Below are 24,276 nucleotides of genomic sequence, written 5' to 3' on the forward strand. Positions count from 1 at the left end.
AGAAATACGGTGACTTTTCCCTTTCAGGCTGGCAGAGCTCTAGCCTGCCAGGGGCTGCTTGGGGCCCCTCCTGCCCCAAACAGTGTGGGGCTGGGGCCTGGGCCCGGGGGGCAGTGGGTTGGGAGTGAGGGGTACCGGGTTGGGACTGGTACAAAATGGGTCCTGGTACAAAAAAGGCTGAGAACCACTGCACTAGATGACCTCAGGAGGTCACTTCCAGCCTCTATGACGTCTGTGTGCCACTATGACTCTTCTTGTGCTGAACTTCTTGGCTTCAGTAGGTTTGTGCGACTTCTGTGTGCCCCTTGGCAGCCTGGCAGATGCAGAAACATACGGGTTCAGCGGCTGGCACAAAAAGACGCACCTGTGAGGGAAGCTTCCAGCGTCTTGACTTAACTGTGCGTGAGGGAGGGAGGCTGGGCGGAGAGGCGCGGGGGAGTGGCTCTGGCGCCGGGCGGAGAAGGGGCCGGCCCTGGATGCTGTGCTGCTGGTACAGGTCAGGCTCCCTCCCATCTCATCCTTTCACATGGCCGGGTAGGAGGCGGCTGCCAGCAGAATCCAGCACCAGCCAGTCTCTCCCTCGCTTGCCCGACGCTCTCCCAGGAGGCTCCAAGCAGCCGCAGCAGCTGGGTGCGGGCATCACTCATGCCAGCCACCTTCTGCACCAGCCCGGAGAGGAAGAGGTAAGGACTTGCAGCGGGACCCGGGCATCTGCTGCCGGATCCCACCCCCCACCAGGGATGCGGCTGCAGGAGGGGGCTGAGGGGGGAGGGAGGAGAAAGAGGCAGAGGAGGGGGATCCGAGCTCTTCCTGCACAATGTAGAGCCCCAGTGATCCCCTCCCCTCCCACCCGACTTGGGTCCCAGGCACAGACGAGAGGGGGAGAGGAGAAGCTGCAAGGGGATCGAGAGGAGCCTGGAGCAGAGGGGAGACTTTGGGGGAGCAGCCTTTGGGCTTGGGCTGGGGAGGGGGGGAAGAGATGTATCCGGGTGAGAGAGCGGCAGGCAGGGGGACCTTGCAGAGCTGAGGATGTTCTGTGCCACCCAGCCTGGGTGCGGACACTTCCAGCTACTGCTTCTCTTCCGGGGATGTGTCGAGCCCCCACCCCTCCGCTCCTGACTTGGCCATACAAGCGCAGGCAGCAACCAGGAGGCCCTCTCTTCCCCCCCACCCCCTTTAATCTTATTTATTGCAGTCCGGCAGGCCATAAATCCACCATGGGCAACATGATCTTCACCCCCCGCCCCCCCTCCCGAGTCTGCATGTTGCAGCCCAAAACTGATGCCCCTGGCAGGTTGTAGACCAAAACCAAGGTTGCAGCCCAAAACTGATCCCCCTGGCAGGTTTTAGCTCAAAACTGATCCCCCTGGCGGGTTGCAGCCCAAAACTGATTCCCCTGGCAGCAGGAGCTAGGTCTTAATGAAATCAAGTGGAAAGGTGGATCAGCCAGTGCCTCTGCTGTGCACACTGGAGAGCATTGCAAAGTCAATGTGTAAGAGGACTGTGGATACCTTGGATGGTTTGTCTTTTACTAGTTTTAAATATGGCTTCTCATCTGCCAGGATCAGATCATTGCATAAATGCCCTGGGGTGGGGGAAGGTGCAAGGATATGTATTCCTTGTGCATATTTCTTAGTAAAAAATAGAAGCAGTAATAATATAGTAGCAAAGGATATTTGATCCTTTTCATCAGGCAAAATGCAACTTAGGATGCTTGCTATATGAAAATATGCTTTGAATGCATGCACTGAAGTGGCTATTACTTGTAGCCATTTTTCTGCGTTCTTTGGAAGCCCTAAATGGCCTTATGGTGCAAACATTCTCTTTGGTGAGAAGCCCTTCATCCCCCATGTTTGCCATGTCCTTCAATGGTATACAATGAGACTGTTTGTTTAAAGGTTGTCAGGGTTGGCCCTTCACATTTCAAAAACTTGTCACAAAACATACTATACTGCTGGTTAAAAGAATAGGTTTAGTGAGGTCAAAATTGGGAGACAAAATGCATTTAGTTTTCAAATGCAAAGAGAAGAATAGGAATTTTCTCCTAGGAAGTCCAAACAACTTGATCCCAAGCAAATGTAAGTTAGTGGGAGTATCTGCATTAACTTCAGTGGACTTGTATCTTTAGCTGGCAAATAAAGCCATCTAAGGTATGTTTAAATATGTTAGACCTTGTGCCTGCAGTGTTGTCTCCTACATTTTCAGTGATTGTTCCAGTTCACACGCTTAAATGTTTAAAATAAAACTGTTCAAGCTTCAATGAGATCTAACTAATATAATCTCCAGGTTAGTTTAATATATTAATGTCCCTATGTTTGAAGTTTGAACATGATATAATAAGTAACAAATAATAAAGGTAAGGAATAATTTTAGGGGTCTCCATTAACACAATCATTTATTCATTTTATGCAGCATTTGGAGACAGTTTTTGGCTTCTGCTGAAATTATTTGTTAGCTACTGAGAGGGCCCAGAGGTGACTTCATAGTGGCATGAAATGATCTGATTATTAATGGATTTTTATCCACACAACTTTGTTCCCATATAGAATATATTTTTCTATTGAAACAAACATTTTGTTGCTGGAGCAGCTTACTTTGCACTGTATGCAGTATGATCACATTGCATTGTTTATTGTTAGAAAAATGATTGATTGCAATATATTAACTCATTTATTTAATTATGTACAATAAAACACCTTTTAAAGAGTAATGTTTCTAATAAAGTGTTGTTAGAGTAATATTAATAAAATCATTTCTCTTCTTAAAGCATGAATGACGAGTATACACCTGATGAATTGTAAAAGTTTGTGATTGTGGAGAAGCATGTCAAAGACCCCTTAACTTTAAAATCAAGAAAAAATATGAAGGAACTGTCTGTCTGAATTTTTGGGCCACAGCATCCCACGGAGAATACAAAATGGCTTTTTGTAAAAGCACTGCTGCTAGTATCCTTGAAGAATGGTGTTTGAAGGAACCACTGTTAGGTTGTAAGAGGCATGAGAATGTCAGAAAAAAATTGAGACTGATACGAATAATAGGGCTTTTTATGAGTATAATGGCCATTAGCACTTTCTCTCTTTCAATTAGTGCCTTTTTCAAGGTGGAACCATATAGCACTGAGATAGCCAGCAGTCTAGGGAGCCAAAAGTCAATACATGGGAAACAAAGAACTCTATTGGATTTCAAGGAGCAGAATCAAAATAGCACAATAGCTTCACCTGTTTCTATGAAATATGAAACTGGGCATGACAATGCAACAAAAGAACACTCTAAGGGAGAGTACCCCAAAGACCTTTTTTCTCTTCAGGAAAGAAGAAGGGGCGCAGTCGTCCTCCATATCATTGGAATGATTTACATGTTCATAGCTTTAGCTATAGTCTGTGATGAGTTCTTTGTTCCTTCGTTGACTGTCATCACTGAAAAGTTGGACATATCAGATGATGTAGCTGGGGCAACATTCATGGCTGCTGGTGGTTCGGCCCCTGAACTCTTCACCTCTTTGATAGGAGTCTTCATAGCCCACAGTAATGTTGGCATTGGAACAATAGTAGGCTCTGCAGTATTCAACATCTTGTTTGTCATTGGAATGTGTGCTATATTTTCTCGAGAGATCTTGAATCTTACCTGGTGGCCACTCTTTCGGGATGTGACTTTTTATATCATTGACTTGCTCTTGCTAATCACATTTTTTCTGGATAATTCAATCAAGTGGTGGGAAAGCTTAATACTGCTATCAGCTTATTTTTGCTACGTGACTTTCATGAAATTCAATGTTCAAGTGGAAGAATGGGTGAAAAAAATGCTAAGCAGGAATAAAGTTGAGAAGGTAACGGCAGCAGAATCTGAAGGAAAGGTTTGTTATTTTTAATATGTATGCATCATTACATTTTTAAAAAATTAAATTGTGTATTTTAATATTTAATATGCCTATACATTTGTAACACTACTATACCTTAGAAATTCCTTAATGTGACATTAAGATTTCTGTTTTAAATTAAACCAGTCTATACATCAATTGGAACATAAAATATGACAACTTTTAGGAGATCAGTTATTAATTTCCATAATAATCCAAACTTCAGTAGTTGCTATTACATCTACCCATGCCAGCATTTACCACACAGTGAGGATTGAGAAACTACAGCTTTTAATTTTATTCTCAAATTAGGCAGTAGCTGTGTTAATTATGCAATCTGTTGGCCAGAACAAGTAAACGTACAAAGCCTGTTATACAGAAATGTTTCTTATGTGAATTGGTATGTATAAGTGGAAGGACACATTTTTGGTTTTTTAAAGTGACTTTGGGTCGCTAATCTCTCTGTCACATGGATGCTTACTCTCTGAGCAATGGAGGGTAGACATGCAGCAGAGGTGGTATTTGGTCTTTGGTGACAAAATTGTCTCATTTTCATTGTACTTTTTGTTCACAGATCCCTTCTACCCATTGTGAAAGTGCCAGATAATAATTCTATATTATATAATTTTATAAATCAGCACTATATACAATATAAAATATATGGAATTATAAAGTATATTCAGAAGCAACTATTAGAACTTCTTTTGTTTGTAACACAAAGTCATCCTTTTCTCTAGAGTGTGTAATAGATAACTTTTGAATCATGGAAATTGAATAAGGATATATTTAGGAAACTTGTTTTTAAGTTTGTCTTGCAAAATTTTGGTTTATTCAAGATGTGGTAGGTAATTCTGCTGTTCCCGTGTGTCAACCCTACTTCTGAACATGCAATGCCATGATAAGCTGTAAGTGGGCAGTTCAGAAAACTGTCATCTGTGGCATTTATCTTTAAGAGTGTTGTAACCTGACAGCAGATGAACAAAGTTCTGAGAGCTCTACATAAAGAATCAAAAAGCTTGAGAGCTTAGGTGGCTTAATGACAAATTTCAATCTTAATGGAATGAAAAATCTATATGTTCACAGTCAGAGGAAAAGACCTTGAGGTGAAGTAAGTATTTACTTTGATTATCAGCCCTCTGTTAAAAGGCTTCAAGGAACTTACTGTAGACTAAAAAAGGAAATTCACCCCATGCAAAGAACACATATAATTAAAACTAAAAAGAGGGCTGAGTGGTACTAGAGCAGGGATGCTTAACCAGGGATTCTCCTGGGGTGCTTTTGGATCCTTTCAAGAATGTTGCAGGGTGCCACACAACATTAACACTGTTAAGTGTGCAAACATAATTCACAAGATAAACCCAGAGGTTTCAAATGGGAATCCACAGTGTTAAAAAAAAAAAAAAAAAAAGATCTGTTGTGGTCTTTCTGAGTTTTTCTGAGAAGAATTGCTCTATCTTTCTGTAATCAAAAAACAAGTGAAAGTAAGAGCTGACATTATCCAAGGGGTGCCTTGAGCCAAATGCCGGGTGCCTCAAGTCTAAAAAAGTTAAGAACAACTGTATTAGAGGGTGAATTCCATGCTCTAGCAGGATTCTTTCTTGGAGCCTGTGGTATTTATCATCACACATTATTTTGCTTGTCCATTTACTGGTAAATTGTGTATAGAGATGGTGCAATGCATTCTGGCATCTGTTATGTGTGGTGTTTTATGTACAGCACACACCTGCAGACAACTCGGTTCCCTCCATTCTGACCCGCAGACTGCCCCCATGCTACTCATTTAGCCTGCAGGGCAATTTAGGGTGAGCACCACTGTTTTAGGGTAGTCCTCATGATCATATTACCATAGTATCTTCATGTAAGTAAAGTGTCTCAAGGAAATATTAAGTATACTTTGTACAAGGAAATTGTGAGGATTAGAACTCAACTAGAAAAACACAGCTTGTGCAGTTTATCTATGTAACAATAATTTGTCTAGAAAAGAATGTATGGATATGAAGAGATTTTAGATGTCATGGGAGTTAACTATAATCTCTTATTTTCCCGCTCCTTCTCTTTACATTTTAAAAATTCTCCCCTCTGCCCCACCCAAACAACCCCTAAAAGAATGGTGTAGATTGAGGAAAATCTGGCAGAACTTGATTGCAGTATCTTAGTGAAAGTGAGGAGAGTAGGACAGATTACAAGTTCAGTTGGGGCACCATGTGGCCGCCGTTGTTTTCTTTGATACCAAACATATTAACAGAACTCAAATGAAAAACTTTCAGAATTCCTCAGCTTTACTGCTTCTGCAGCACCAGGTTACATGCAGGGCAGCAAGGTGGTGATCTCATTGGTGAACTATTGGAGGGTGTGGAAGAGGTATGAAGGTTAAAGGGAAGGATGGAGGACAGATAGAACAGGAAGGAATTATCAGAAAATACAGAGCAAAAGTGGACAGAGACAGGGTAGTTAGAGTTGGGGGATTAAAAATTAAGAGAAAGGACACAAGTAGCAAATTGTGGAAAGGGAACCAAGCTTGGTCTTGGAGTCCCGTGCCAACCAAGGTAGGAATAAACTATATTTAGCCTGCTATGGAAGTACTAGGTCTCTGTATACTGATCCTTCACAGGAGTAGCCTGGATGAGCTTTTAGGATAAACCATCTTTTACTAACCCATGTCTTCTTTAGGTGGATGGAGGGAATCAAAGGGAAAAGGTAATAGCTGAATTAAAGGATGGAGAAAGCAAACAGAAACAAAAATGGGCAGCAGAAAGTAAAAACAATATTTTGATAAAGACACAAAACCTAAAGACAAGCAGTGGGAGCAGGGATTTTAGCATCTTCATGGGTCGTCTCACTATGGTAACAAAGGATTGGAATGACAATGCAAGGGAATAGGAACTGGATTTATGCTTCCATCCCCAATCATTAGACTTTGCTTTGGCTTAAGTATAATGGCAGGGTAAGTAGTATTTGTATATGTTGCATCCTCTTCTGTGTTTCAGCTTCCATTGAGGTAAGTGTAATTAAAATCTTTGGTTTTTAATTGTTCTTGATGAAATACTGGAACTCAACAGTTGTTGATGAAGTACTGGAACTAAAGCTATGGTTCACTATTTAGTGCAGTTATGGCTCTTTTTTTGATGACAAAGGAATTATTTCTGAAAGATTCTGTTTGCATTGTCTGATAAATATCCTCAAACAGCTCTGGCAATTAAAAAAACGGGAGTGGCAAGGGAATGCTATGAAATGACATCTGATTCAACAAGAATAACATTCCATCCAGATACCTAGGCTTGTGTTTTTACATGCCAGTTACAATATTTCTTAGTTTGCAGAAGATTGCCTGTAAAAAAACAAAAAACCCCCCAAAAACTGCTTTTAGCAATTAGACACAATGTTAAAATTGATCTTAAAGCTAACTTTTTGTTTTGAAAAATCTTAATAGGTAACATTCAATATCACATTCTGCTTAAGAGGTGCAGTCCTTTAAATATGCCAACACTTTTAGAAGATGGCATTAATTGCATTATAAATGACAGGCAATTTGCAAATGAAACATTTAGGTAGTTAAGCCATTCTCTACCTACAGGCAGCTATAGCCAAAAATATGTATATATCCTACACTGTTGGCATGTCTACATGAGATGGTCACTAAACAGTTGACTAATTAGCTGTGCAGTAAACATCTTGGCATCTACATGTGAGTCCCTGATAGACTGGAGTAAACTAATTTATTCTGTAGCAAGATAGCATTTGTGAATACAAGTAGTATCCCACTGTGGAGTAAAAAAATCAGTAGTACCAAGTTGGGTACAGTATATCATGACTTAAGGTAAAACTTAAGTCACCAATGTATAGCTAACGTGGCACATTTAAAAATTTTCAAGTTAATAGTGGCTCTTTACAGTTTATATTAGCTCGAAGCGTCTCTCCAGTAAATATACATGGACCGTACATCCATAAACCACTGAATCTTCCCCACGCTATTCTGCTCCCCTTTCTCTAGAGGAGAACGTGTGTGTGTGTAGCATTATTTTGTCATTTATAGGAAATTTGGAATCTCCTTCCATAGCCTTCCTCTAGGTGGCTAACCCCTACAAATACAGACATAAGTACACAACATTTCTGCATTGGAACCTTGCATGTCAACATAAGAGTGAGATTGTTTTTTCATCCTAGTCTGCAAATGGAGCATCATTTAGGTGGTTGGACCAGACTGTGGCCCGAATTCAGACGTTGTCTTAGTGCTTACACCTTATTTGTTTTTTGTCTTTAAAACTTTGGGGAAATATTTTGTCTACAGAATAATTGCAGTGGCTCAGAGGGCAATACATGGTCATTCTAGAGTTACACTAAAAAATTGGGACTGTATTTTAGGATTCCTACTAATGTATTTGATTGTTTTGCTACCTGCTGTTGACAGCAATTAAAACAGTTAGTCAAATATTACTCTCCTTTTCTCTTAGCACTTCTATTAATTGCTCCATGAAGAAGTGAATATAGTGATTTGCAACACTGGATTCTTTTGATTTTGTATATCTCCCACTGGATTAGCAAGCTAAATATGACAGCATGGAAGTGTGATGCAAATGAAATGCTCTTAAATGTTTGATGCCCACTAAGTTTGACCATGCAGCTTGTGTTAATTCTACCAGAGAATGGAAGACTGAGGACCACTTGCTAAGAACAACGGGATGATTGATATATATAGCCATTAGGCCTGTGTGAAGTGGCTAGTATTTGCTTTGGATTCAGATTTGACCAATTTAGGGGACAGTGATTTGATTCAGTGATTCAAATCACTGTCCCAAATCGATTCGGCTGAATCTGATTTGGACATTCAGCTGCAGCCGAATCAGTTGAATCTCTGAATCACACAGGCCCCATCTCCCGCCTGCTCTCCCAGCCGCGGCAATAGCTGCCCCTCCTGCCCCAGCTCCCAGATCTTTGAAGAAAAAAGGCCCGACTCACTGGCTGCTGCCTGGTAGGGCCGTGATCCCTGCTGCCCCCCACTGCCCCATGCCATGTGGGAGGCTCTGCCATGAGCCCCCGAGCCCCCGTCCACTCCGTTGCCCCCCCCAATGGCTGCCCTGCCCACCCCAGCTCCCAGTCCTTTAAAAAAAACCCCAAACCAAAACAAAAAAACCCTGATTCACTGGCTCCTGCCTAGTCGGGGAGGCAATCTCCACTGCCCCCCCACTGCCCTGTGCTGCATTGGGAGCTCTTCCATGAGCCCCCCAAAGCCCTGAGGCCACTGAAGGAGCCAGCGAGTAGGGAATGTTTTGGGGTTGTTTTTTTTTCTTAAAGGCCAGAGCTGGGGCGGGTGGGGCAGTTATGGGCGGGGGCTGTGAGAATGGGTAGGCATTGGGGGGATCATGGCAGAGCCCCCCAGATGACATGAGACAGTGGGGGGGCAGTGGGGATTGCCCCCCCTGCTTGGCAGCACCAGGTGAGTTGGGGCTTTTTTTTAAAGGGCTGGAATCTGGGGCGGGCAGGGCAGCCATAGGGGGCTAGGGGAGTGGGCAAGGGTCAGGGGGTGCTTGGGGGAGCCTGGGGGAGCAGGCAGGGGTTGAGGCCTGGCAGGGGTCCCCCTATGGTCCCCTTCCCTCTCCTTCAGCCCCCTTCCCTGCTCCTCCGCTCCCTGCTTACCAGCATGTAGTCCAGGTCCAGCTCCCTGCTGCAGCAGGTGGAGACTGCCCGAATCACCAAAACTCTCTGAAGCTTTCTGACCTTTTAAATGGTCCCCTGATTTGATTCAGATTTGGAGATTTGGCCACCAAACCGGGGAATCAAAACAGCACCTGAAGCTTCACACAGCCCTAATTGCCATCAACTTAAAAAAAAAAATCACAATGTAAAAACAAACCATATTTATTTTAAGTCACACATAGCAGTGATGATATAACTGTAAAGGGTTTAAAGTGCCCTATTTATTATTTATTTATCATATAGTACTATTGAAAAGTACCAATGAGAATTGGGCCCATTGTTCTTGATGCTGTACAGAAAGCATGGCATAGTCCCAGTTCTGAGGAGCTTGCACTGAAGTTTTCTTTTTCCTTGATTACCCTAGTCTTAAGGACTTAACCTCTAAAGTGGGATTTAGGTGCAGTTTACATGCCTAAGTCCTAAAGTACAATACACAAAACCTCTGCTAATTTTTGTAACCTAGCAATCTCCTGAACTCTGAAGGTGTCTCTTATATATTTATGATAATTCATTGGGCATCTTAAATTCTGCTTCTGGGTTTTTTAAGAAGTACCTGACTCTTAACAAGGATGAGTAGTGTGGTACCTATCTCATGTCTAAGCTACAGACTAGACATTCCTCTACTCATCTCCCCTAAAGAGCACTGTCTAACAGGCACACTCACAACTTATTTATCAGACCAGTACAGTGGCAGCTGCTACTCTCTTTTAAGGCATCAGAAAAGAGAATTAGTGCTGTCCTCTTGTACAGTGGCCCAGGGGTTAGAGGATTCGCACAGAATGTGGGAGATCTGGGGCCAAATCCTATTTAACGCTATACACCAAAAAGCGCCTGCTCAGCAGCAATTATGCACAGTTTATTCCATGTGCAACATGGATGTGGAAGTATCTGTATGGCTGCTCTCTTCCCAGAACTCAGGACACTGAGGCGTGAATCATAGAATTGTAGAATGTGTTCTGGGATGAGAGCAGCATACTGAAAGCACAGGATACTGAGGTTTGAGGCTCCCCCTCACCCAGAAGAGTTAGAATCTACATCATTCTGACCTCTCAACACAGTGCTCTAGCCACCAGCAGACAGATTAGCCATTTTCCAGTCTCCTTTTCAACCTCCCCCTTGAGGCTGAGCCATTGCACCTTGCATTTTACATTCATTGGATAAAATGGATGAAGAACAGTGGGGAACTTTCTGCCTCATTGGGAGCAGAAATAGTACCTGGGGCTCATACCCTTCCAGAGTATGTTGCTGAGACAACCACCCACCCCCTTTGCCCTTGCCTCTTATGGCTCCTTGCAGAGCCAAAAAGGGAAGCTAACTCCAAAGGGAGGGTTGGAGAAGGAAACAGGTTAATGCCTAACTTGTGGCCTGGCTGCAAGAGCACTGTGCTCCAAAATGGAGGAGATGTAGGTTCAAACCTGTGTGGCTAAGACGGACAGTATAGAACCTAGGTATCCTAATAGCTCAGTGAGTGTCTTAATCACTAAGCTATCTGGCCAAAACATAGGAGGGCCTTCCACCCCCACTATCCTTTTCCCCCTTGGTCTACAGTATCAGTATTTATGCTCAGGTATGTATGTACAGAACCACGTACCTGCCTGGCTACACACAGCTTCCTGCATGTGCTCAACAGCTGTGTGGACACTTGCACATCCATACCATATGTGGAATAGATAGCAAGTGGTGTGTAAGTGCCCACAACAACAATTAAGTGGTTGGGTAAGTACCATTTGGACAGGTAAAGTGAGGTAGGATTCTTCCCTCAGCATCAGTTTCCTTCTCCACCCAAAGGGATTCCAATCCCCATCTGCTACAAACCAGGAGTGCATGCTACCCACCAGCCTCTTTAGGGCAACTGGGCATGCTCTCATTCCCTCTTGTTAGCAGGGTGCATTCTGTGGGTAGGGTACACTTTCATTTCCCCCTTGTTGAAACTGGATGGACTTTGCATGGAATAAACAAAGATGGAGTGGGCCAGAGGCTTTGAGAGCAAGAATGAGCATGCCTCTAGTTTAGTGGTTGGGAACTGTACCTGGGATATAGAAAGGATCTTGGGTTCCTGTCTCTGCTCCAACTGTTATGTGCACTTCATATTAAACAGCCATTGAATAAAAAAAAAAGGAGTAAAGATGGGGAATATTTCTACCTTCCCCCTCCCCCTTTCCAGGTGTCTGGGCTAACCACAAATCTAGAGAGTTATACTTAGACTTTCTCTGTCAGGTCCAAAACAATCTTTAATGCTTATATGCTAAGCTTCCGTGGAAGGAAGTATGAATATATTCTCCCATACCAGGGGGAATAGCCTGTATCCTGATATTTAAAAGATACTGCTAATATATCATTTCCATTTGACAGGAAAAAAAGTTCATGTTATTGCCATACTCACTAGATGTTACTTTTGTGGGGAATGACTAGTTCTATATAAAATGGCAACTGTGTAAGAGTGACTGAGGTCCTATATTGGCCGGTGTCTGTTTCTCTTGAATCTGCTGGCAAAACACCTATGTACTTCTGTAGAAGATTTAGGTCCTGCATCTTGAGAGAGTAATTAGATGTACTGAGTCCTACAACAGGTGGAAAGTTCAGAGCTCACTTTGCTTCCAAAGGAGCTTACAACTACATTCCCTATTCTGCTGGAATCAACAGTAGCAGACAGTTTACTTTGGCAATTTTATACTCCACTGTATACAAGAAAGACTATTTTAAAATAAATTCAGTTCAAACGAAGATTATTGTTCAATTAAGATACTTTCCATCATTTTGTTGCCACTCTGCCACTTTCCACAGAAAAATATATCTGTTTATATGGATAGACAGAAATAGCTGTGACCTTGCATGACTATTTTAAGGTGAGGTGTGAGATGAGGCTTTAAAAAACTTATGCTCAATGGTATTAACAGCTCTGCACAGTGCTGATGCTTTAAAAAAATAGAATGGTGCAAAATAGGTTTAATTTGTAATAGGAACAAATGCACTGGGAAATATTATTGCCAGCTTCACTGACAAATTAATCATAAATTATACTCAGGAATTAATCCTGCTTTATCACCTCTTCAGGGCTTAAAGCTGTGAGATTAGTTTAAAATAAATGGTATTACTAGTGACATGTATTGCATGACGGTCTAATGTCAACATTTCACCCTTTCACATTGCTGTATTACAACTCTGGACAACGTAGAACACTGGGGGAAAGGTGGGTTTGCTGAGAGAGCCCATATTTTTATGACCTTTGGGGCATGTTTCAAGGCCTGACTCGTTATACAGGCTTTTGCTTAAGGGAATGTTTGTAAAAGGTTTGAGATTTTCTGTGTTTGCAAGGATTGAGGATTTAAACCTTTTTTTTGGATTAGCCCAATGGCAGTTTCATTGCTTAATTAATATACTTTGTTAAAGGTCCTTCAAAAGCAAATAATATATCAAAATTCTTTTACTCCCTTTCAGATTCAGTTTTATCAAAGTTATCAGGTTATCAGTTTATTAAACCTTGTGGCCTATTTGTATTTTCAGTGAAAAAAATATTTCTTTGAATTGCAGAGCCACTTGGTAAGAAGCAAGACAGTCAGAAATAATTTATGATTCCTTTGTTTGTTTGTTTTCTGAGAGAGAAGTTTTGCAAACAATATGAAAACCTCTTGGGCAATAGCTAACTGATGTATCTATACTTTTCCTATTACTCTGGTCTTCCGTTCTGTATTCCCTCTTAATGTTCACTTTTGCTGCCTTATTTCAGTTTAGACTGTAAACTGTTTGAGATGGACAGCATGACGATATTCCCATATATTTCCACAGCACCTAACAAAAGAAGGGTGTTGGCTGCATCTTTGGGTGCTGAGGCAATGCAAATACTAACAATGAATCTTGATGATAATCTGAAAATCTTGGCTTAATCAGGCAAAATTAATATATTACCATATATTGGACACTATGAAAATAGTCGTTGTGGGATTTAATTTATCAACAACATATGTACACCCAAAGCAGGTGCATGTTTTGGAATGAGGTCAGCCTAGGTGGAATTTGCAGATTCAATGCCTGAGCCTAATCCAGGTGAAGTTGCTGGCAAAATTCCTATAGCCAATAAAAAAAGGGAAATGAAGCATTTATGGTGGTACTGAAGAGGATAAGTAAATTGCACAAACAATTTTCAGAGATAAAATTGGTGTTCAGCATGCCTCTGGATCAGGTCCAGTACTGTAAATTAAATGTATCATTTAGCTTCAATCATCTTACCTTCACTCTGCTTATTGAGCCATATGCCTTGAATTATGCATTGTAAATTCACACTCTAAGTTACTCCACGGAGGAAGTTAGACTACTCATTTACTGGGCAGAAGAAGTTAGAGTATAGTAGCCCTCAGTCACTGGTGGCACATCTACATGGACAATTAATTCAAAGAAATTTAAACTCTGGTGCTTATCACACTGGAGTGTATTGCTTCCCAGGCACCGTGTTTACATGTGTACCTAGGAGTGCAGCAAATTGAGCCAGGTCAGAACTGCCCCAGCTGGCAGAGGGCCCATGGGGTTAGGCTGCCAGCCCAGGGCTTCTCCAACCAGGCTTAATGTGCTGCAGAGGGACTGGCTAGGGCATGAGAGTGCTCCAGTGTGGGGCTAGCTGGCAGGCAGCCCATGAACTGAAGCACCCTCATGTCCCAGCCAGCCTGGGCAGTGTCTACATGTGTGCTGCTGTGAAGTGAAAAACTCTGCCAGCAGAATAGTATTTGTATTTATACGTACTATCCTGCTGCAGAGTTAATTCGTTTATTCCTACCTAAATACATGATATTTACTGCAGAGCTAATTAGTCAACTGTGCAGTAAATGACTTGTGTAGACACACCCCTGCTTTTATAGTTAGGGGAATACCTAAGGTGTCCAAACAGTTTATGAAGTGCAGGGGGAGATCTGGACAGAGGGGGAGAGGGGAGTGCCCTGGTACACTTGTACCCATTTGATTCCTTGTCCTCCCCAAAGTTTAAAACCAACTGCCTGGAAGTGGCAGCAGCATTTCTAGTCAGGAAGTACAAAGGGAGCCACTTGATTTCATAGGTCATTATAATCTACCTAATCCCTTCTAAACTCTCCATTCCATACACATTAATGACCCTCTCCTTTTTAATGGTCTTGATGTTCCACCAATCAAATTATCTTTTGTTCTTCAATTCTTGCTGTTAGCTGCACCTGGTAATAAAGTTCCTATTTCATAGCCCTGCAGAGTTTTTAACTAATTCCAATGAAGTTATATTTGTTTTCACTTCAATCTTAAACTGAATAATGCAGCCCTATGCTCCTAGCATATTAATAAAGCTTCTAGTTTATTTTTAACTGGAAAAAATACGTGCTGTTTAAAGGTGATGATGCTTCAGGCTATAAACAGATACTGCATCTACCCTGGGATAAATGCTACATGTAACCATTTATACGTACAGATGTTTATGTCCATCATTCTGTTATAAAACCTTAAAAACTTTCCTTGATAAGAGATAGTAACAGGGAGCATCTACATGAGATGCTAACTGTGCAGTAGCCCAATAATAATGCGTGGTAGCACAGCACAGCATGGATAGTGCTAATTTGCTAGTAGTGTCACTAAAAAAAGCATTCGCTGGCACTACTGCGCAGTAACTCTGGTTATTGCAAATATATTTAGTACTTGATTATACAAATACTAAATTAAATGTACAATAACCACTGTACATTAATGAACGTATAGATGCACCTACAGTTTATCGGTACAGTTTATTGCTAAGCCCATCTGTACAGATATCCTGGGATTGCACCACTGAGTTAATGGCAGAAAAGTAGATCTGCTTTCAGATGCTCACTAAACCCTGATTAGAAAGGTAATGTGTGTATGCACCAATCCCGGGATAAATGCAACATCTGTTCCTAGCCTCACAGTGACAAATTCTGTTCTTTTTTTTTTTTTTCTGCAAGCATTCTCTAAAATTTGTTGATTTGGCATTAATGTTACCTATATACTCTTGGGCCAGAAAATATATAAACAGCAAGCCAAAAATTCTTCAGACACTTTTAAAATTATGATAGAATTAAACAGCTGTTTTGGACAAAAGCAGTGAAATGAATAGAATATACTGTTGACATCAGAAGAATATAAAATTATGAATCCTTGAAAACTCATTCTTTAGTTTGGGGATTTAAGAGCCTCGATGTAGTTATCTGTTTCATTTAATCTACTTAGAAACCCATGGCATTAAAACCTGATAGAACGTTTTACAGTGAGCTGTAGGAAGCTTTATTTCTGCTTGTCTGATTGGATTAATGTCTTCTAGTAAATCAGTTGGCAGCATATTGATTGCAAAATAATCTTGATATAAGGTAGCAAGGTATGACATCTCAAGAAAGGTGGTAGACATGGCAATGGTGCAGCATGCTGGTGACTAGAAAACAAAGCCTTTCAAGAGTAAGGGTTTTTCATATGAGAGAGAGAGTCTTTTTTCAATTTATAGTATAGATCAGGGGCAAGTGAAATACGGCCTACGGGCTGGATGCAGCCTGCCAGGCACTTCCATCCAGCCCGTGGAGCTCCTTCAAATCTCTGGTAATGGCAGCTGCCTATCTGAAAGCCTCCAGCAGGCTAGAGGTGCAGGCACCTCAGGCTGTTTACTTGGGTTCTGGTTGCTAGGCAACCAGCCCTGACCCCAATCTAGCACTGGCCAGGCCAGGCCTGCAGCTCAGGCCAGGCCTGTAGCTTGAGTGGGGCAGGAGGGGATGGGCCAGATTCTGTGGTGCCAGTGAGGGGGAGCGGTGCCTGGGCCAACTTCTGCCTCTCTGTGAGGTACTGGACAGGATCCTGCCACCCATATAAGGGAAAGCGGCTGCTGCGTGGGCTTCCACTGTGCTGCACAGGCCTGGCTGGGCCAGCATCAGGGAAGGGAAGCAGCAGCTGGGCTGGCTTCGCTGCATGCTGCTCAGGACAGGCCATGATGGACCAGCAGAGGTAAGGGGAAGCCGTGGCTTTAGAGCATGCAGCTTGGGCCAGGCTGGGAGGGAAAGCTGAGCCATGTGCCACTTGGGAGGGGATGGACTCAGCTGGGTCGGCACCAGGGAGGAGAAGTCATGGCTGCTTCCCTCTGTGCCGCTTGGGACCAGCCCATTCTGTCCCAAGCAGCATTTGGCAAAGCCAGCTCAGCCACGGCTTTCCCTCCCCAGTGCCGACCCGCTTGGGCCCATCCCATTTAAAGCGGTATGCACCTCAGCTGGCTCAGCCACCCCATCCCCTTACTTGTGCCGTCTCAGCCCGGTCAGGCTGGCACTGGGGAAGGAAAGCCACAGTTGGACCTGCTTTGGCCACATGCTGCATCTACAAGTGCATTATGATGCTTTTCTTAACGTGCATTAAATTTGGTACCTCCAATGTACTAAACAAATGCACATTAGGTTGCCTTAATGTGCAGTAATGACTGTGGACAGTTCTTAGGTGACACAATGCACAGTAGCCTATTTTACTGCACATTAACATAACAGCATTTTTTTTTACATGACACTTTAATGTGCAGTAAAATAGCCTACTGTGCATTAAAGCACATATGTGGATGTGCCCAGTGTTCAGGATAACAAACTGCCCATTTCTAAAAATGAATTCTTTGCCATAAAACTTCAAGAATGTTTAAATGCATATTGAAAAAAAAAGAAGGATTCTGGGAGTGAACACAAGTTATTCTCTCCCTTATGGAAAAAGAATTAAAAAAATTCTATAGAAAGGAAAAATTCTTCTCTACTAAATTTTATAGGCATTTAGCCTGACATCTATGGAACCCTATTAAAACATATGGTGTTATTCCACAAAGGTTAATACTTAGAATTTTTGTAGAATGTGATTCCACTTGCTGAAAAGCAAGTAGATATTGTTTCTTCAGGTAAGCATTGAAATATTTTCAGCCCTTAAAAAGTTGCTTAATTGTAATTGGTTATTATACATGTTTGTTTAGACTTTGCACCATAAAATATGCCAATGTTTTTTGTGAGAACCTAGACTTCATCACCGAGCTTCTAAATGAGGTGTTGTTCTGAATAAAGTCATACGTCTTAACAAGTGAATTTACACCTCATGAAATGTACAACGTGTATCAGAGAAATAGTTGAGACTGTAATTCTTGTCGGGAGGCTGTATGATGGTAATAGACCTCATTAAAAGAAATGGCAATATTCTGCCTTTTGATCTGTGAGAAAATTCCTGTCAGCATCAGTGGTAGTTATGTATGCATAGATCAAGGACAGTATGGAAGCCTTAAAATGTAATTTAGGAAAAAAAGACCAATTGATCAAATCAGGAAATGAGATTCAATGTGCAACTGAAATTATGAAGGCCCAGGATTCCTTATCAGCAATGACAGACACATTTCTGACATCCTTTCCAATCATTTCCTTTATTTTTTCTGCATCTTAGAAGTAGCACATATGCAGATGATCTTTTTCTTGTTTTAAGTGAATATATTTTATCAAACAATATTATTATATAAATCCTATTCAAGATATCTGTGGTACAACTTAGTTGCGCTATTCATTTTAACTTGTTATATGTAGTGAGGGATTTTTTGTGACAGCTTTCCATTCCCTTCATACTCTTAAAAACCATAAGACTTGATTTTCCTTGCTGTTTCACTAATGCTGTGGTGGTAATTCCATTGGAAGTTTGTCATTATAAAATGAATGTAGTAGAGTTCAGAACCATGCTCACACATCTGTGAATCCAGGATTGCCTAAAAGGGAAGGATGGTGTGCCACCATCCTTCAAATATGGGGATGTGGGGAAAGGCATGGATGGGCTCCCAAGTCAGCAAGGGATATGGGGCAGCTAGACAGGAAGTATATGCATAAAGGACGTGGGGGACCTGCTTGGCTGCTAATGTTCCTGGCCAACCTGTGGGTGATGGGGCCAGAGCCACTTCTGTATCACTCCAGCTGGGGACTGTAGGGAGCAGTTGTATGGGATGCCATGCTTAGACACCAGTAGTGATGTTAGTGCACAGCTTCTTCCTTCCACGCCTTGCCCATCCCTCCCTGAAGGTACCCTCTAATGGCTGAGAGCTAGATGGAGCAATCTGTGCACTGCTACTCTAGCTGAACCTGGCTCCCTGCACAGTTTCTCCCTGCAGCATGGGGTCATAGTGGCTGTGGGGCTCTCCTCGTGCCTGTATCATCTGAGGGCAGTAGGGGCAGTGGCATAAAGGTTCTTACTTCCAGCACCTTCTCCCAGCCAGCAGGGGATACCTGTGGCAGATGGTTGGGCAGGGTGCAGGTACTGGACGGAGGAATCTGTGTGCCACTGCTGCTATCCCCTGCCAAGCTTGGCACTCAAGTAGCTGTGGCTCTGGAGCTCCCCCTCTGCCTGGGTCAGTAGACAAATTCAGTGATAGAACAGGGTGCACCACCCCTCCCACCCCCTAGTAATCCATCCCCATGTTCATATATTGTATTATTCCTACCAGAGAATACTGTATTTTTTTCAGTTCTCTTTAGATTTTCAAAAGATGTGTACAAAAAGAAAGTTAATTTCAAAACAAATCCTTACAAGGATATGCAGAATTTAAAAATAATTTACTGAGTCTGCTTCTAGACAAGACAAACCAGAAAAAACTGAAATGTAATTTATATAGGATTTAATTGAGAAATTGTTGAATCAAAACAAATATACTGCTCACAGTGCTGGATTAAGCATAAGCTAAATAAGCTTCAGTTTAGGGCCTTGCATTATGAGGGGCCTCTAAACCAACCCCTGGGCTGTGAAGGGTTGGCTGCTGGACCGTGGCCCCACAGAGCCAGGCAGAGAGGCCATGACTCCTCCTGCAGGGCCCACAGCAGCCATGGTTCAGTTTTGGGCCCACCCCCTCAGGGTGGTGGACATATCTTTACTGGTGTTCTGGCTGGAAATTCCAGCAGCGGGACTCCACGCAGTGGTCCACAGTTTGCTGGGCCATGGCATAGAAATGTTGAGAATCCCTAGTTTAGGACCCCAGCATATCATAATCTGACCCTGACTGCTCAATACCTTTAGCAAGTCAAAGTTATTGTTCTGCTATAGATCTATATTAATTCTATAAGGCTCGTCAGGGGGAGGGGAAGATGAGGGTGGGGGAAGCCGTGGACCACCAAACCATGTGGCACCCACAAGGACAGCCCAGCCTGAAGAAGGAGAACATCGGGAACCTGCAACCCATGGGGCGGCCAGCAATACAGCGCAGGTAAGCAATAAGGGGCCCTTTGGCAATCGGAGTTGGGGGGCAAAAAAGGCACCAGTCACAGGGCTCAAGTGCCTATATATTAATGCTAGGAGCATGGGGAACAAGCAGGATGAACTAGCACTCCTGCTTGCAGATAGCACCTACGACTTAGTAGGACTATCTGAAACTTGGTGGGATTCTTCCCACAACTGGGCGGTACATATTGAGGGGTATAGGCTGTACAGAAAGGACAGGGTGGGGAAGAAAGGGGGAGGGGTTGCGCTCTATGTCAATGAGCAATATACTTCGACCCTCATCAAGACAGAATCGAAGGAGAAGAAAGTAGAAGGATTGTGGGTTAAGTTACATGGAGGACAAGGAGAAAGGGATTTGGTGGTAGGGGTCTGCTACAAACACCCACACCAAGGGGAAGAACTAGATTCGGGGCTCCTGAGGCAGCTTTCAGAGACCATAAAAACTAAGGAGGCAGTAGTCATGGGGGACCTAAACTACCCAGACATCTGCTGGGAGACACAGACAGCAAAGTCCCACCGTTCACGCACGTTCCTATCCTGCGTACAGGACCTCCACCTGATGCAGGAGGTACATGGTCCCACTAGGGGGAATGCAAATGATCCTTCAGGCACAGAGGGAGACTATCCTGATGAGAGGAAAAAGAGGGAAAGGGGCCAGGAGGCTTCCTTGGCTGACCAGAGAAATCCAGGGCAGCCTGCGGACTAAAAGGGGAGCATATAAAAAGTGGAAACAGGGAGAGATTACCAAAGAGGAGTATACCTCCTCTGCTCGCACTTGTAGGGAGGCAGTTAGGTGGGCCAAAGCTACCATGGAGCTGAAGATGGCATCCCAAGTAAAGGATAACAAAAATTTGTTTTTTAGATGTATAGGGAGTAAAAGGAAGGCCCAGGGAGGAATAGGACCCCTACTAAATGGGCAGAAGCAATTGGTGATGGACAGAGGGGACAAGGCTGAACTCCTCAACGAGTTCTTTGCCTCAGTGTTCCTAAATGAGGGGCAGGACAAGGCTCTCACTGGGATTGTAGAGAGGCAGCAGCAAGGCACCAGACTGCCATGCATAGACCCTGAGATGGTGCAGAGTCACTTGGAGGAACTGGATGCCTTTAAGTTGGCAGGCCCGGATGAGCTCTATCTGAGGGTACTGAAGGCACTGGCTGACGTCGTTGCACAGCCACTGACGGTAATATTTGAACACTCGTGGCACATGGGCCAGGTCCTGGAGGACTGGAAAAGGGCCAATGTGGTCCCCATTTTCAAGAAGGGGAGGAAGGAGGACCCAGGCAACTATAGGCCAGTCAGTCTCATCTCCATCCTAGGCAAAGTCTTCGAAAAAATTATCAAGGCTCACATTTGCGAGAGCCCGGCAGGGCAAATTATGCTGAGGGGAAACCAGCATGGGTTCATGGCAGGTAGATCATGCCTGACTAATCTAGTCTCTTTTTATGACCAGGTTGCAAAACGCCTCGATGCAGGAGTAGGGGTTGATGTCGTATACTTAGACTTCAGGAAGGCCTTCGATACAGTATCCCACACCATACTGGTAAACAAGTTAAGAGGCTGTGACTTGGATGACTACACAGTCCAGTGGGTGGCGAATTGGCTAGAGGGCCGCACCCAGAGAGTCGTAGTGGATTGGTCGGTATCGACCTGGAAGGGTGTGGGCAGTGGGGTCCCGCAGGGCTCGGTCCTTGGACCGATACTCTTCAATATCTTCATCAGCGACTTGGACGAGGGAGTGAAGTGTACTCTGTGCAAGTCTGTGAATGACACAAAACTGTGGGGAGAAGTGGACATGCCAGAGGGCAGGGAACAACTATAAGCAGACCTGGACAGGTTGGACATATGATCCATAGATTCATAGATGTTAGGGTCGGAAGGGACCTCAATAGATCATCGAGTCCGACCCCCTGCATAGGCAGGAAAGAGTGCTGGGTCTAGATGACCCCAGCTAGATGCTTATCAAACCTTCTCTTGAAGACACCCAGGGTAGGGGAGAGCACCACCTCCCTTGGGAGCCCGTTCCAGACCTTGGCCACTCTAACTGTGAAGAAGTTCTTCCTAATGTCCAATCTAAATCTGCTCTCTGCTAGCTTGTGGCCGTTATTTCTTGTAACCCCCAGGGGTGCCTTGGTGAATAAATCCTCACCAATTCCCTTCTGTGCCCCCGTGTTTTATGGGCAGAAAACAACAGAATGCAATTCAACAAGGAGAAATGCAAAGTGCTGCATCTAGGGAGGAAAAATGTCCACCATACCTACTGCCTAGGAAATGACCTGCTTGTTGGAATGGAAGTGGAAAGGGATCTTGGAGTCCTAGTGGACTCCAAGATGAACATGAGTCGGCAGTGTGATGAAGCCATCAGAAAAGCTAATGGCACTTTATCGTGCATCAGCAGATGCATGACGAACAGATCCAAGGAGGTGATACTTCCCCTCTATTGGGCGCTGGTTAGACCGCAGTTGGAATACTGTGTGCAGTTTTGGGCGCCATACTTCAAGAGGGATGCGGATAACCTGGAGAGGGTCCAGAGAAGGGCCACTCGTATGGTTAAGGGCTTGCGGGCCAAGCCCTATGAGGAGAGACTGGGGCACCTGGACCTCTTCAGCCTCCACAAGAGAAGGTTGAGAGGCGACCTTGTGGCTGCCTATAAGTTCATCACGGGGGCACAGAAGGGAATTGGTGAGGTTTTATTCACCAAGGCACCCCCGGGTGTTACAAGAAATAATGGCCACAAGCTAGCAGAGAGCAGATTTAGACTAGACATTAGGAAGAACTTCTTCACAGTTAGAGTGGCCAAGGTCTGGAATGGGCTCCCAAGGGAGGTGGTGCTCTCCCCTACCCTGGGGGTCTTCAAGAGGAGGTTAGATAAGCATCTAGCTGGGGTCATCTGAACCCAGCACTCTTTCCTGCCTATGCAGGGGGTCGGACTCGATGATCTGTTGAGGTCCCTTCCAACCCTAGCATCTATGAATCTATGAATTTGTATTGTCCAGACAACTGTACTGTGCTGACTAAAAAAGAAAATAGTTCCATAGTAATTCATGCTAATGTGTGGTGATTTTTCCTAACCAATGTTCAGATGCATTTTAAACTTTTGTTAAAGCTTCAACTCTGATCTTCTGTATGTATATACCCTTAGGCTGCTCTCACCGGGCTTCATGTGCTGCACATGAATATACTCAGAAGCATTAAGCTACGGAGTCTATACATGCACATTAATTGCACGTGTAGATGCACCCAGTAAGTAATTTAACTAGTAAGCTATCGTTTGCCACACAAGAAAAGCATTTTTCCCTTTCTAAGAAGGTCTATGTTGCTATCTCCTAACAAAATGTATGGTTAAAAGTTTTCGTGTAATATGCAGTCTGGAGTATCTAGAAAATACCAAAACAAGGACCTGAGTAGGAGTGACCGATGTAACTAAACCGGAAATAGATCCAGTTAAGGTTTTAAGAGTAGTTTGTTTAAAAATAAAAACCTATTGCATTAACCTCTCCCATATATAACCTTTGCTGTGTGCAGATTGCTCAATTGCGAATCAGAAGGATTATTTTGAGTGTTTCACATCTTCTGTTGAGTTTAAGATTTCACTGAAAGTTTCTGCATTGTTGTTATCTCGTATGTAGAGTACTTGGAGTCAACTGTATATAGCTAGTAGAGTATTAGAGCAAGGAAGAACATGGCCCAACTATTTTAAGTATTACTGGCTTTATAGATATGGTGAGAACAATGACTCATGAAATGTATATGTACTGTACACAGCATATGTCAAATAAATATACAGAAAACTTAGACTGAACTTCCTAACTATAAGAGCTGTTACAGTGGAATAAAATTACCAAAGGAAGCTGTGGAATCTACCAGCTCTGGAAATTTTTAAGTGCAGTTTGGAGTAGCTCTGTATAAAATGGTTTAGTCTGGAATGATCCTGTCTTAAGCAGAGGGTTAGACTAGATGTTCTATCAAGGTTCCTTCCAGGCCAATTTTTCTAGTAGTCTATGATTGTACTCTTTGCTAGTTCTGCACACAAGCATGCCATTTTATGGTTAGCACAGAAAACCACAAGTATTTTATAATCAGTAGAATTTCTTTCTCATGCATTATAACTACCCATGACTAAATTGCACTTAAAAGCCACTTTAAAAACTGGACAAGTGACTTGGGAGCCTGAAACTCATTGAAAAATCAGTAGGACTTCTTAAGGGAACGAGTAACTTTTGAAAATGGGATTCAAAGTCATATGTCACTTAGCTTCTTTTGAAAATCTTAGTAAGCATCTGAAGCAGTCTGAATTCTGAAAAACAGAGAACTATCACATGGGCAATGTATGTGTGATGAAATGTGACATCTCATTTCCATTCTGACATTTATCTTCACTTGAAAGAAAAGACAGCCAGCTCCTTATTATGCAGCTAATTAGTTATCCTTCTGTTTTATCATTCCAGAAGATAAGAGTCAGAACAGAGATCAGCTATCATGTATGTTCTGGGCCTTGTTATACTTTATGCTG

General features: G+C 43.1%; 1 protein-coding gene across 3 annotated transcripts in view; it reads left to right on the top strand.

Annotated features, from left to right (window-relative positions):
* Nucleotides 1-269: 269 nt before the first annotated feature.
* SLC24A2 (solute carrier family 24 member 2) overlaps nt 270-24,276 on the top strand; it is a 182,262-nt gene continuing 158,255 nt past the window's right edge. For all 3 annotated transcript variants that reach the window (XM_019480761.2, XM_019480763.2, XM_019480762.2), the window contains exons 1-2: nt 270-683; nt 2,768-3,853. In XM_019480761.2, coding sequence (XP_019336306.1) covers nt 2,918-3,853 — 936 coding nt within the window. In that variant the 5' untranslated portion in view covers nt 270-683; nt 2,768-2,917. The remainder of the gene's footprint in view (nt 684-2,767; nt 3,854-24,276) is intronic.

Source organism: Alligator mississippiensis, chromosome 3, assembly GCF_030867095.1.
Source record: "Alligator mississippiensis isolate rAllMis1 chromosome 3, rAllMis1, whole genome shotgun sequence".
NCBI lineage: Eukaryota > Metazoa > Chordata > Crocodylia > Alligatoridae > Alligator > Alligator mississippiensis.